Source organism: Phocoena sinus, chromosome 7 (assembly GCF_008692025.1).
Source record: "Phocoena sinus isolate mPhoSin1 chromosome 7, mPhoSin1.pri, whole genome shotgun sequence".
Lineage (NCBI taxonomy): Eukaryota > Metazoa > Chordata > Mammalia > Artiodactyla > Phocoenidae > Phocoena > Phocoena sinus.
The window spans coordinates 37942549-37957004 of record NC_045769.1 but is presented as its reverse complement, the minus strand read 5'-3'; the positions used below and the strand labels follow the sequence as shown (position 1 = coordinate 37957004).

Below are 14456 nucleotides of genomic sequence, written 5' to 3'. Positions count from 1 at the left end.
TTTGGGCCTAGCATGGTTATGTCAGGAAATATGAAAAGGCACAGGCTGAACATGGTGATCTTCTTACAGAATCAGTCTTATTCAAACAATTATTTTTAGGAAACATTTTAATAAACAATAGTGTTATAGAACAGAATCCAAATTGCACATGAAGTTTTATATAAACCATGAGACTTTAAAGACAGTTTAAAGAAAATTAAAGAATTTAAAGAAAATTTATAATTCTGATATGGTGCCATTGGGTTAAGACCCACAACATGGCCAGATTAACTCTCCCCCACATTTAAGATTATTTCAGCAGAAATGTTTCTAAAACAATGACTTTACCTTTATAAGCTGAATTTTCTATTTACAAAAATAGAACTAATAATACCTCACAGATTGCTGTAAAGATTAAATGAAATAAATGAAAACCCATAACATTGACCCTTGCGCTGAATAGTTCTTAAATAACTATACATCTGTTTGAAAGCATTCAGCATACTGCTGATTTATGTTCTATTTTTAGCAACTTGTGGGTCATAATATGAACATTACTAGTTGTTCCTACTGACGGTGATAATGGGCTAAAGAACTGCTATTACATGTTATAGCTTAACTCTTGCAGCTAACAATAGTAGTCTGAAAATATTCAGCATTCTGCCATATTTACTGCATTCCATTTTGGAGTATCAACTTACTAAGGATACTTCAGTTATCTTCTAAATTAACAAATACTAAGTCAAAATTAAACTTGATATCTGTTAACTTCTAAGTCAAAAACAGAACAGTCCAAATGAGCACAATCTACTAATTTGTTAACAGATGTACAATATCCACCTAATGCTTTAAACATCCCAGTAGACACTAGGACACAGCTAAGGAAGAATAAAAAATTGAGTTACAAATTTTATGCAAAGTTTCTCCTTCTAGCCAAAGATTCTGTTGGAGATTTTAATAAATATTATAGGTAAAAGTTAACTGTAAAGATGTCTAACTTAATAAATGGGAAGAGTGAGAAAAAAAGAGTAGAGTCGAAAGCATTACCAAAATTTGAGGAAGGCATCTAACTTAGCCAATTCCTAAAGCTTTAGGGATTGTTTCCTCTGTTAATTATGATACATGTGGTTGGGTTACAGTATGTACCATACAACCAGAGTTTCTGATATTTGTTCTATATTTTCACTTTCTGTAATTTTACTCTAATTTTAAATTACTTTGTTAATTAGAAAATTTTCTAAATAGTAATTAACTACTTTAAATTTCTTTTGTAATTTTAAACTATATTTTTATCATAAAAGATTTTTCCTTTAAAGATGTAACTATATGGAATATAGTTAAACATCATTATTTATATAAATTTTGCCTAGCCCCCCCAACCCTGCAAACTAATATATTTTAATTTGTGGTAAGAAATATTCATTTGACCACCAACTTCACTAAATTTACTTTACTAAATGAAAGAAAGCTGATATTTTAATGAAGTTCTATTAAAACTCTAATATTTCAAAAAAGAACCATGCAAAAATACTGAAAAATACATTAGTTCTCAATACATACGAGGGATCCCTACTTGTTTTCTTATTGCTGGACCAATGTTCAGTTTCTTGTCCTTGTAATTAAGTTTTTCAGTCTAAAATAAGAAAAAATGAATTATTTTATTATCATTCTTTGAAAGTGGCAAGGCATAGTGGAAAGGGCAAAGTCTTTGGATTTAAATAGATCTGGGTGTGAATCTTGGTTCCAGTGCTCTGACCTTAATTCCTCACCTGACAATTTACTAGTTATTAGTGTATGTGAGCAGAGAGGTGAAAAATTTGAGTCGCCTTACACACGTGGTCCCAGCTAAGGTCAAACAGGGTGACACTGTTTTCTTTTTCCATCTTTTATACTGTAAAAAATTGTCCTTTTCATGTTCTATTTAGTGTCATGTTTTTCACATTTTTGTGACTTATGTTGGTACTTTTGCTATTTAAAATGGCCCTCAAGTGTAGTGCTGAAGTGCTTGCTAGTGTTCCTAAGTGCAAAAAGACTGTCATGTGACTTAATGGAGAAAATATGTGCTAGGTGGGTTTAATTCAGGCATAAGTTATAGTGCTGTTGGTCACAAGTTCAGTGTTAATGAATCAAAAATATAAATTAAGTATAATATCTTTAAACAGAAGCACCCATAGGACAAAGTTACGTATTGACTGGCTGATGAAAATATTGTGAGCAGAAGCTTGTGGGAACCTAGACCTGTGTTCTTCTAGGTGCAGCACTTCAATATTTGCTAATTCAGTGTTTGTGGTGATTTTATAGAACACACCATTACAAATAATGAGAATCGACTGCATATGACTTAAATACAATTTAAATAAATTTTTTTCCTAAAAAATTTAAATGTTACAGTTGCCAAATTTAAAGTTATTATATATTGAACTGCAGGCTATAGACTTTTTCTATGAGTGCTCTTAGTTTATATAAAGTTTTTCAGAGGAGGGAAATAATCTCAGATAACTTCACTCTAGGAATCTACATTTGTAGTGTTTTTTAGGAATTCAAAGTGCTATTAACACTTCAGGAAAGATACATCCTTAAATTCTTAGTTTAAGCAAATAAAGTGAAAAATTATATTACAACTTCACAACCATACTTACATAATTATTTGGAATTTGTTTTTCTGCAAATAAAGTTTCTCTTTAATCTTTTTTGTTTTAATTCATTTTTTTGGAGACCAATGTCAATCTTAAGATGCAAAGAAGATAAAATTTTTTTTTTTTTTTAGCAATCAATCATTGTACTGGAACCCTACTATTATTAAATTAATACCTTAAAGGATTAGTTTCAGAGAAAGAAGTTCTTAAAATTAAGTTAAATACACCAAAATATCTTACCTCTTGTAAAATTTTTTGTGCATCTTCTTGTGTTTCAAAAGTGACAAAGCCATACCTAAATAAATGCATTAATTATTATCTTAGAACATTACATTGGAATATATTAAGATTAAATTTTTTTTTTTTTTTTTAAGAATGGGCCATTGCGGGGGACTTCCCTGGCAGTCCAGCGGTTAAGCCTCTGCACTCCCAATGCAGGGGGCATGGGTTCGATCCCTGGTTGGGGAACATCCCACATGCCTCAAGGAGCAGCCAGAAAAAGAAAAAAAACAAAAAAGAAAGAATGGGCCATGGTAGGAGTGAACATTTTTCCTTGGTGCACCAGTATGCAAAACTTAGGAGAATCATTCACAGCTTATCACTGTCACCTCCTCTTAAAGGGAGGGGCCTAAAAGAAAAAAAAAAACCCCGGGGATCTTGAAACAGTTTCAGACCTGAGCTGTAAGTAAGGCAGGAAAGCATGAGAGATTTGTATTCTGGTTTACAAATTGGGATGCAATAAATTTCAGTCCAGAGCACTAATCTCCTTTTAAAATGATAGAAGTTTGGTTTAAATAGAAATCAAAGTAGAAAAAAACCTTTAACAATTTAAAAGTTTCAACATAATAAAATTTTTTATGTTGGTAAATGAGTATACAAACATATTATTTACTATTATCAGCATATATAAACTGATAATGCAACTATTAGTATATTTCCCAAGTAAAATTAATTAAAAATATGTACAACCCAGACTTTATATATGCTTTTTCATATATACTTTTTACCTTCAGAGTATAAATCATATGATCAAGAAACAAATACCCAATGTATGCCATGTCCAAAAAGCCAAAATAGGTAGAAAAAAAGGAATGAAAGAAATAAAAAGTATATCCCCCGAAAATATAGTCTCTATTTGCATAACTTAAGGAAACTGTTCTGAGTAGTGCTAAACTATTATTTTCCTCAATTCATAATTACTATTATATAATTATGTATTATGTAATTAGTAAACATTTACTGTTTCTTCAATTCATAATTGCTGTATTATATATGAATTTTCTTTTTTAACAAAGGAATTTCTTTTTTTCTATTTGCCCAAACATTAAACAACGGCTAAAGAAATATTTTTACGTTATTATTAGTTTTTTCTTTTTGGTAGAACACATATACCACCCAGTGGAAAAAGCATAAAATACAGTCTACATTTCTATGTGTGTTTTTCAATGATTAAAAAATGTATATTACAAATTCTATTAAGCCAAATAAAAGAGGTACAATCTCACTTCATCCTAATATTGATTGTCAGTCTCAGGAAATATCTCATTTGTTTAAAAATAACCTCTGCAGGATCTGATCTCTTCCAAAGTGTCCACCTGTCATACTTACATGTAGTTTCCCACTAATATACTTTTCCCTCTACCTTACTGGTCCCTTCTTTTATGCCTATAAGTATGTATATATTGTCTTTTTTTCAAGAAAACAAACATGGGGCTTCCCTGGTGGCGCAGTGGTTGAGAGCCCGCCTGCCGATGCAGGGGACATGGGTTCGTGCCCCGGTCCGGGAAGATCCCACATGCCGCGGAGCGGCTAGGCCCACGAGCTATGGCCGCTGAGCCTGCGCGTCCGGAGCCTGTGCCCCGCAACGGGAGAGGCCCCAACAGTGAGAGGCCCGCATACCGCAAAAAAAAAAAAAAAGAAAACAAACATAATCCTTCATCGATTTCTTTAACTTTGCAGTCAAACTTCGTAAGCGAGTACCCTACGCAAACTACCATTTTCTTCTCTGGTATTGGCTTTTGAATATACCAATCCACTGAAACAGCTCTAAGGGCACTAGACAGTTCTAGACAAATCCTACTGCTTTTTTCCCTTAATTTTCATCTCCTTGATTTGGCAATTAAAATTCTCATTAAGAGTTATATTTCTCAGATTAGTCCCCTAATTAGGTCTTTGAGGCACAACCTATGGACATTCTTTTGTGCCAGCCTTTTTCAAGTAAAGTTCTCTCTAGTCTAAAGCAGGTATACAATTCCAAAAATATCAGATTCCTTTAGCTTCTGGTTCCTTGGCTACTGGACAAGAGCTACTTGACATTAAGTGCTTATTACCGAACAATGAATGGTCCCTCAGCCTTTGCAAGAATAACTTTCCAATAAATTAAGGAATATTATAGTGTTACTATTCCTCCAAAATACACAAACACACACACACTGAAATCAAAAAGTAGGAGGAAAGAAGAAGGCATGAAACTCTCTTTTAAAAAATGGAACCAAAGTAAATTAGTATACAAAACCTAGTAATCCAATAAAAATACAATTGTCAATTCCATGTACTATCCATAGTGATACTAACCCTTTGGGCACTCCAGCTCTGTCATTTACAATCTTCACTTCTTTTACAGACCCATACTGGGAAAAAAATTTTCTTAAATCATTTTCATTTGTCTAATGGTATAAAAAGAAAACACACAAAAACCATTTTAATTGATAAAAGATGAAACAACTCTTATGCTTGGTTTGGAGACACAAAAGGTAACATAAATAACAATATGGATGTAAGAATGCCTCTCATCATAAAAACAGTGCATGAAACCACTAGGTTATTAAAATCAATATGAATACTTTGCTTTATGCAGAGTTGTTAATACTATGTCGTAAAATATTACACTGCAATAAAATATTTTAAGCTGAATTTTTAAAAAACTACAAAGAAAGTTCACTATTTAAAGGAATTCTTGTTCTCTAGTTAGCCAGTTTTTAATAAAATTGTACTAGGCATGGCTATAACTATACTAAGGGCATACTACTATTGGTTCTTGTGATTCAGAGAGGCCCACGGTCATAGCAGTGGAACTAGGTTATGCTGGCCTATACCAGTCACTCTATTTTAATCAGCAGAGTCCCCAGGAAAAGTAAGGTCTTAGGAAGGAAATATATTTCCAAAAGTACCTGAACTCAATTTGTGATAACAACAGAGAGGCTACAAGATTTAAAGTTTTTAGATGCTTTATCTGTACTCAATATACATGTCAGCTAAATACAGACATTATGATGATATGCAAAAAAAATTGAGTCATAATTAGACTATCATGTAGAAGATGCCTACAAAGATAGTTTGGCATATCTGGTTTTAATTGAAATAGTCTCATAATAAACCCATATCACCTTTCTCTAGAGTATTCACACTAAATTCATTGCAATTTCATTTTCTGGTTCAGCTATAAGTGTTTGCCCCCAAGAGGAACTTTAAATATCCATAGAAAAAATTTTTCTTTATATATCTAGGAAAAGACATGCCTAACAGCAGAGCAATATTTCTTGACTTCCACTGCTACCTCACTACTTACTGGTTTTTAGTTGGTAACCTAAAGCCTGCTAAACTGGATGATGACAAATACTGAGTTAATCTGAGAATAACTGACTGCCTCATTTCAATAAACACAAAATGGAATCAACGTCAGAATAAGGTTTCTATTAAAGACTTGAAAACAAATTAATTCAAACTATTCTCTGATAGAAAAATCACTAGCTCAATTTTGCAGCTCCATTTCTTTGCTGAAAAGTAAGGAGACAGAAAGTCAAGATGATTAAATATTAAAAAGGATGGGCTGTAGGGTTCTAAAAAGAAGAATTTTAAAAAGTTTGAGACTGCTTGCTACTATGGTAAACTATTTCCTTGCTGGAAATTACCTATGGTTTTGCGAAAGGTATAAGTATGAGGGAGAGAACCCTAGCAGTTATGTTAAAGCTATGACTGTATTGTAACAATGGCTCCCAAAGTTCATATTGTAGCTGATTGGCGTCAATAAAAACCTACACTAACCTAGCCATATAAATTATCACATTTATTGATTATTTATTTAAAAGTATACTAAGCTAATATAATATAAATTCTGAACAAGAATATTCAACTTGAATATTTATGGTCAGCTATTAATATTTGCTACAAAAACAGAAAATTTTTTTAAAAAATAAGCATTTCATAAGAAATTATTTTCCTTAATTTATTTTTAGTGAACCAATCACATACTTGCTTAGGACTCACAGTTTTGACAAATACATTAAGTGTAACATTTATCTTGAGCAGGAAAAAAGTAATTCCATACAAATTGTGAGAGATTGATCATTGGAAGATAGCGAGTATTAAATGTCAAATATCATACCCTAATTGCACAAGTTTTTTTTTTTATTAAGACAACTCTCCCTGAAATTTCCAGTATGTAATATGGAAGCTTGGAAATCCTTCGATACATCCACTTGGAAGTAAGAGTGTTCCTAAATTATCCATGCTTGCCTTTCCTGTAGGTGTTTAACTACCACCACCCACATGGGGGGGCTGCAAAACATCTCACAAAACTATGCCTCTCTGAAAGAGTGAAATGGCTATTACATTATTTAAACATATTACTGTTAAAATGCTTTATTCTGACTAGGACACATGCCTTTTTTAGTGATCAAATTCTAAATTAGGTGATAGAAAGCAACCTGCAAAAGATAGAAGTCTAGGAAGTTACTCAGGAGCCTAAGATGAAAGTTGGGATAAAGAAACAGGATTTCATAAAACTGCTGTGTTTTTGTTTTCTTTTTCCTTAATTGAGTCTTCTTTTGAAAATTATAGTCACTCATTATTTGGGCTATTAGAGTGTTATGTAAAAAAGTATAATTAGTGTGGTATGGTGAAGTAAAGCATGTGGAGATGTGAGTCAGAAAAATAGAATTCTAGTTTTCACTTTGTCACTAAGTAGCTAGGAGCTTATAGATATGTCAGTGAGCCTCAATTTCCTTGTATGTGAAATTGGACAATTATATATACTCTATTTAACCTACATTGTTGTTGAAAAGATTCTTTGTGTTAAGACAATTTGAAACCTACTAATCATTTGAAAATAGCAAATATGTTATTTTTAAAGTTGCAGGAAGAAACAATTTCTGAGAAATAAAACACTTCTAATACAAAGAATACACTATGTTGCATGCATAATTAGGTACCTTAAGGTCGATTCCTCCTACAAAGATGCGATTAGGGACCACTGTTCCATATCTTGGGGCACTTGTTGGGTTATTCAAAGGCACAGGTGACACAGGATTAGGGGATGGAGATAATGAATCTGTTTGCACCTGATTCGATGTTTGCTGTAAAATAAAATTCTTTTAAACTCTTAGTACTGGGTATAAGTTTTGATGCAGGATGAAAGCATATATCCTTCAAAAAGATAAGTCATTGACAAAATGTAGTATTTCAGACTTTAATTTTATGCTAATATTATGAAGATTATAATTAGAGCTAATAACTTTTGGGGGCAACAAAAATATAAGAAATGTAGAATTCATTCCTCTACAGAGACGATCTTAAATCTTAAATATATTATTTAAACATACATATGTTAGTTATTATTAACTGTACTATTTAAATATTATAAGCATTAAGAAGGAATATTAAACTCAAAAAGAAGTTTGAAAAAGAGAAGAATAACCCTGGACAGCTAGGAGCTGGCCTGGCACAACCAACTAGGCCCTGGTGTTAGGAGTTGGCCGGGAACTCACAGCTAGGCTGTGGTGTTCTCTTGTTAACAGAACACCAACATCGGGCAAGGCTCCTCTGTGATTGTGATGGATGAAGATAAAAACAAGATCACTCCATAATCATATCTGTACATTGACAAAAACAAAAGCATTACCCAAACCACAAGAATGACCAAATGTCCTTCTATCCTGCCTGATAAGACTGCTCCTTTTTTTAACAATCACAGCTTTAGCTTCAATCTATTTTTCTTGTCTCCTAGGTAAGAATTAACATACCCAATTATAGAATTACTCCCACCTCCTGACAACACGTATTTCAGAGTAAAGCTTTCTTCATTAAACTCTCTCTAAAAAGTGCTTAATATAAGCTTAAATCCTATAATAAGTTCTTCTAACACCTTGCTGAGAGGCCGCATGGTGTATGTTCTTCTTTGTTGTTAATTCAGAAGATCCAACTTTAATAAACTGCAGGTGTATTTGTGGTAGTCTTTGGCTAAAGGGCATTGACAAGTAAACAGACTCCAACACAAGTTCATGGTTTTTCAACTCTAAAGTCAAATTTTTAAAATGCACTTGGCAATTGGAAAAGTGGACCGATTTAGTAAAAAAAAAAAAAATGTATACCTATAACTCATAGGTATAAATTTTTATACTAATTTTTTCTTTATGCTAAAGAATTGAGTTCTTATGTTCACAATTCTAAGTCAGGGGACCTAATTTAGATTCTAATAAATATATATTAACATATACACCTTCGCACAATGGCAAGATAGTAGACTCCTCAGGTACACCTGAAAAAAAACAAGACTTGAGAATAGAATTTTAAAGAGAAACTAATTTAAGAACTTGCTAATTATTCTCCTTCTGGGAACACGAAACAGACTTTTGAGACCCTAAATGAGTGCTTCAAAAAGATTGGAGTTGATGATTTAAATTCTCTGAAAAATTCATGAAAATGAATTTCCAACTTAGATAATGGAGTTGTTCTTTTTCACATTTGCTCTCCTTTCACTTCATTGGCCAATAAAACCATAATCCCTAAATTAATCTCTGCAAGATGTACAGAGAAATGACTAGGCCAGTAGTGACTATGGGGCTATAGGCTGGACCTTATGGGCTCTATTCTCCATCTAGTCTTAAGGCGGAAAAACACTCCCTAGTAAGGGAGTTCATAAAAACATCTCTTAAACCACAGAGTCATCATATTTAATAATTGCTATGTTGTAGTTGCCAATTAAAGAAACTGGGAATCCTAACAGCATCCTCCCTGGGCATCTGGACGTTATTTGTAACTTCAGTCACTTTACTTGTAAGACATAGTGCCCAGACTGGATGATTCTGGGATGCTTAGTTTTACTTTTCAAGTGTGGATTTGTATTGCTAGAGATAATAGAACAGCTCTGGTAGATACCATCTTTTCTCTCTGCTGGGTTACAGAATGTAGTCATTACCTATTTGCAAAGTTAAAAAAAATCAATCTTCATGAAATTCTCTTCTTAAAAACAAAATGAATTCAATGGATGACCTCTTTTGTTCCAAATTTGTTTAAATAAAAGTCAACTCCATTAGTTTTCATTAAGAGAGGAATGACTTGAATGGAAGAGAACAGAGTGCTTTATTTCCAATCTTGAGAAATCAGTTAAAGGACACCGAGGAAGGAAAAACATGAACTTTTTACATATCACTCACTTCATTCTTCATTTTCTAAGACTCCTGTTCTATTGTGGGTTCCAACTGTTTTATTTTTCTCCTTACCACTTACCAACATGTAATACCATGTAATTTATTTATTATGTTTGTTGTCTGTCTCTTTCCACTATAATGTAATATTCAAGAAGGAAGAGGGTTTTGCCTGTTTTGTTCACCACAGCATCTAAAGTAGGGACCATATATAGCACATGTTCAATAAATATTTGTTGAACGAATGAATAAATGAGTAATTTCTTCCTGCTCACGATATGCCAACCCTTAGGTTGTGGGCTGAAGACTACAATATGAATAATAGCCTAGAAAATATTTTAATCTTGGTAGTAACAAGGCTCAGGTAGAGATGATCTTTAAGTTCCCCAGAGAAGGTTAGCGATTCACTGAGTTTATTAAGAAAGCCTCAAATTCTACCGGCAATAATTTTGCAAACGTATGAAAAGCACTTAGATTGGTGCTGTTTTGGGGTTAGAAGTAAGGGTCCTTAGTAAAACTTCTAGTACTAGTTTATTTAAAATTTCCTCCAAAGTAACGTGCTCCCACTGCCTCCTCCCCTCTAAAATTAACCTCGAAATCTATCATCTACTTTGCCAACAAAGACAACAGGAAAAGGGCGGGCTAACCGTCGCAGTTACGGCCTCCGTGCTCCTGCCCCTCCGAAGCCAGCAAGCTGAGGCGGTGGGGGAAAAGGCTGAGGCGACAACTCCCTTGGGTTCTTTCGGGTCATCATGAACTTGATCACTGTCTCGAGGATCCACCCCCTCCCCACCAAAGGGCGGGAGGGAAAAGAACGCTAGCCAGCGAGAAATTTTGCCCTGCAAACCCGCCAGCAGCAGTGGCGGGAACCCTCAACGGCACCGACCCCGACGCCTGCCTAGTGTGCAGCCTGCCCTGCGAGCCTCGCATGGCGCTCGCTGATTGGCTGCTGGCGGGCGCCGCGCGGGGCGGGGCGGCACGTTGCCGCAGCCCCTCGGGCCTAAGCGGTCTCCCGCCCCTCCCCAGCCCAGCCGTGTCTGGCTTGGGCGCGCACCTGGTGCTAGAGGTTCCGGTCCGACCTGGGCACAGGTCCCCGCTACCCAGCCCCGCCCCCGCCCCCCGCCAGGTCTCTCGGGTCTTCTGGTCCCCAATGACCAGTCGAGGAGAGGAGGCGTCAGTCGCCAGGGCAACGCCTCAGGGGGGCGGCTGGGCGGAGTCCGGTGGGAGTGGGCGTCAAAGACGCGCGAGCCTAATTTCGGCGGGAAAGCTGTTTCTCTAGCCTGGGCCCGGCCTGGTGCACAGGGCCCAGCCACCCACCGCCTCCCGGTCGCTGCCGAGGTCTCCCAGCCCGTCTACACCTCGTCCAGGCCCGGTGGCCGCACCTTCCCGACCCCACGACACAACCCGACGGGGCCTGCAGGCGGGCCGCTCTTCGTGGCAGTCGATGGGGCTCCCTGACCACGTTACTTCCCGACAAAATCGCCGGCCCTAGACTCGCCCTTCCAGCCCCTCACAGACGGAGTCCACATTTCTCCTTCTCCCCACTACCCCGGGGCCCAGGACTCCGGGCCATGACCGCCGTACTCACCGCCCCGGACTCGGTCTCCATCCTCCTCTCTGTTCTTCAAAAGCCAGGGGCAAAGGAACAGAAACCTAAGGTTTGAAAGCACCTTCGCACCCAGGAAGCAGCACCACGTTTCCCGACGGAGACTCTCTCCCACTGGCGGCGACGGCGTTGGTGGCAGTTGCAAGGCCGGAGACTCGGACCCGGGTCTTGAACCTGCCACCCCGGGGGGTGAGGAGGGACAGGCGGCGTCGCCTAGGGCGGTGGACTGCGGTGCGGGCGGGCGGGTTTCGGCGGTGGCCCGTGGTCGCCGAGCTGGGCCGTCTCAGGGGCAGAGCGTACAGCAGGTCGGGGCGGGCGTGGAGTGTGCGGAGCGAGGGCTCCCTTCTGGAGCCACTCTCGCCTGTTTTCGGACGGCTGGGGAGGAGAGAGCGAACGGTTATGCAGAGTTCCATGCACCGCACGCCTTTCACGCCTTTCCTTCTCCTCTTTGGAGAAAAGTTGGCCTCTGGGACTGGTGGGTTTCGAGAGGTGGAGGTGACCTCAGGCTTTACTAAGGTGCAAGAAGCCTGTTGAGGGGCGACTTCGGAAGGCTGGTGCGGGGCGAGGAGGCCAGTTTGCAGAGTCAAAGTGTGACTCCCTGGGGCCTGACGCGCCAAACTCGGAGGCTCCGGAGAAGCCTCGGACGCCGCGCCGCACCGCACCTGTTGTCGCCGTCACTCATCCCAGCCGAGCGGGCGGGGCGGCGCGGGAGACTTGTCCGGGGCCCGCCGCGCCGCGCAGTCCGGGCTCCGGCGCCCGCCCCAGGCCCGCGCCCGCTGAGCACTGCCCGGCCGCCGCACAGCCTGGGGAGCCGGCCCGCGACAGAGCCACCCGCGCGCCCGAGGGGTGAGGACTGCCACTTGGCTGGAGTGGCTCTAGCCGCCTTGGGATCTCCTTTGGAAGAAGACTGCTTCGTAAAATATATTGCCAGAAGGTAGCTGCGATTTATTTACATATCTCGCCGATATCACATATTTTATGTATATAAAATATATAACCAAGTTCTAAATAATTACAACTAGGTTAACTTCTGTAATAATGATGATGATTATGGCTACCATTTATCAAGGCCTCACTTTGGTGCCAGGCACAGTGCTTTACAATCAGTATCATTTAATCATTTCATTTTTACAGCAACGCTTCAAATAGATGCTCCTGTTATCTTCATATTACAGGTGAGCAAATGGAAATATGGAGGTTAAGTAATTTGGTCAAGTTCTAAAGCTATAGATGTAACCCGGGTGTCTCTCTGACAGCAGGTCATGATCTTAACCATTTTGACATATATTTTTAAAGAATTAACAACAACGACTGTTAAAAGTTACCTCAGTAATAACTTTCGTACTCTCTATTATAAAAGTTTGTTTTTTTACTTTCAAGATAGTTAAAAATTATTATGTATTTAATTTTTAATCTGTTCAAACATTAGCCCTTCATATTATTTACCACAAATAAAATGGGAAACGTAATTATTTTCATTGAATACAGTTCAGCTAAAGCATCCTAATATACATTTGTGCATACAATTTAAGCTCAATTTCTCAGGTTTTAGTTTCTTTGGAAACAAAGACTACAAACCTATTAAAACTAAAACTCATGTTTCAAAGCAGAGTAATTTTGCTGTTCAATACTATTAGAACTGATCTTCTTTGGGCATTTTTTTCCAGTAGTAATGATGGATTTAAGCAGATATTACTGACATCTCTTTTGTCCAAGTCTTTTTTGACTAAAAACACTTATTTTTGAACACTGTATTCACCATATTAGGTGTTCAGTCTGTGACACACAATTTAATCGACACAATTTAGGGAACACTGACTGTATATTTCAAGACCCGTGTTGGGTGCTAGGGGGCTATACTGTATTTGCAGTATGGTAATTCTCTGTTCTCCTTCTAAGTCTTTTAATCCTTAAAGCAAAACGTTTTTTTGTTTTAAAACTTGCATAAAACATGTAGAATTATACAATTCAACGTAGTACACGTTTATAGAGTTCCTATTATGTTCAGTACATAATACTATATGCAGTGAGAGATAAGAAGATGAACAAGATCAAACCTCTGTCCTTGACGTGTTTTTAATCTAAAAAGAAAAGAAAAGACTAATTACTCAAAATAATTACATCTAAATTGCTTATAATAAATAGGATACATACAAAATAGGGTAAGTGGTACGTGAACTATGATCAAAGGCCTGTGGGAGTACAGAGAACAGCACTGTGGAGCACAGTGTCCAGGGCTGGGTAAGGGCACCGTCAAAGCTGAAATGCAGGTATGAGTGGGAAGGTGAGAAAAGAAATTGATCCGCCATGTACCCAGCAGTGGGCAAAGCACATAAATTTAAAAAAAAATTTTTTTTAATTTTATCTTATTTTTTTATACAGCAGGTTCTTATTAGTCATCAGTTTTATACACATCAGCGTATACATGTCAATCCCAATCGCCCAATTCATCACACCACCACCACCACCCCACTACTTTCCCCGCTTGGTGTCCATACATTTGTTCTCTACATCTATGTCTCAATTTCTGCCCTGCAAACTGGTTCATCTGTACCATTTTTCTAGGTTCCACATATATGCGTTAATATACGATATTTGTTTTTCTCTTTCTAACTGACTTCACTCTGTATGACAGTCTCTAGATCCATCCATGTCTCAGCAAACGACCCAAATTCGTTCCTTTTTATGGCTGAGTAATATTCCATTGTATATATGTACGACATCTTCTTTATCCATTCGTCTGTCAATGGGCATTTAGGTTGCTTCCATGACCTGGCTATTGTAAATAGTGCTGCAAGGAACATTGGGGTG

The 14456-nt window shown here is 37.6% G+C and overlaps 1 protein-coding gene across 4 annotated transcripts in view; it reads right to left on the bottom strand.

The window, feature by feature from the left end:
- BOLL (boule homolog, RNA binding protein) overlaps positions 1-11842 on the bottom strand; it is a 55842-nt gene extending 44000 nt beyond the window's left edge. Inside the window, exons 1-5 of one of the 4 annotated variants that reach the window (XM_032637508.1) lie at positions 11628-11842; positions 7826-7969; positions 5190-5281; positions 2856-2910; positions 1540-1612 (exon numbers count right to left, since the gene is read on the bottom strand). In XM_032637508.1, the coding sequence (XP_032493399.1) occupies positions 1540-1612; positions 2856-2910; positions 5190-5281; positions 7826-7969; positions 11628-11648 (385 nt within the window). In that variant the 5' untranslated portion in view covers positions 11649-11842. The remainder of the gene's footprint in view (positions 1-1539; positions 1613-2855; positions 2911-5189; positions 5282-7825; positions 7970-11627) is intronic. The other 3 variants (XM_032637510.1, XM_032637509.1, XM_032637511.1) reach the window with 3 other exon arrangements.
- Positions 11843-14456: the final 2614 nt, after the last annotated feature.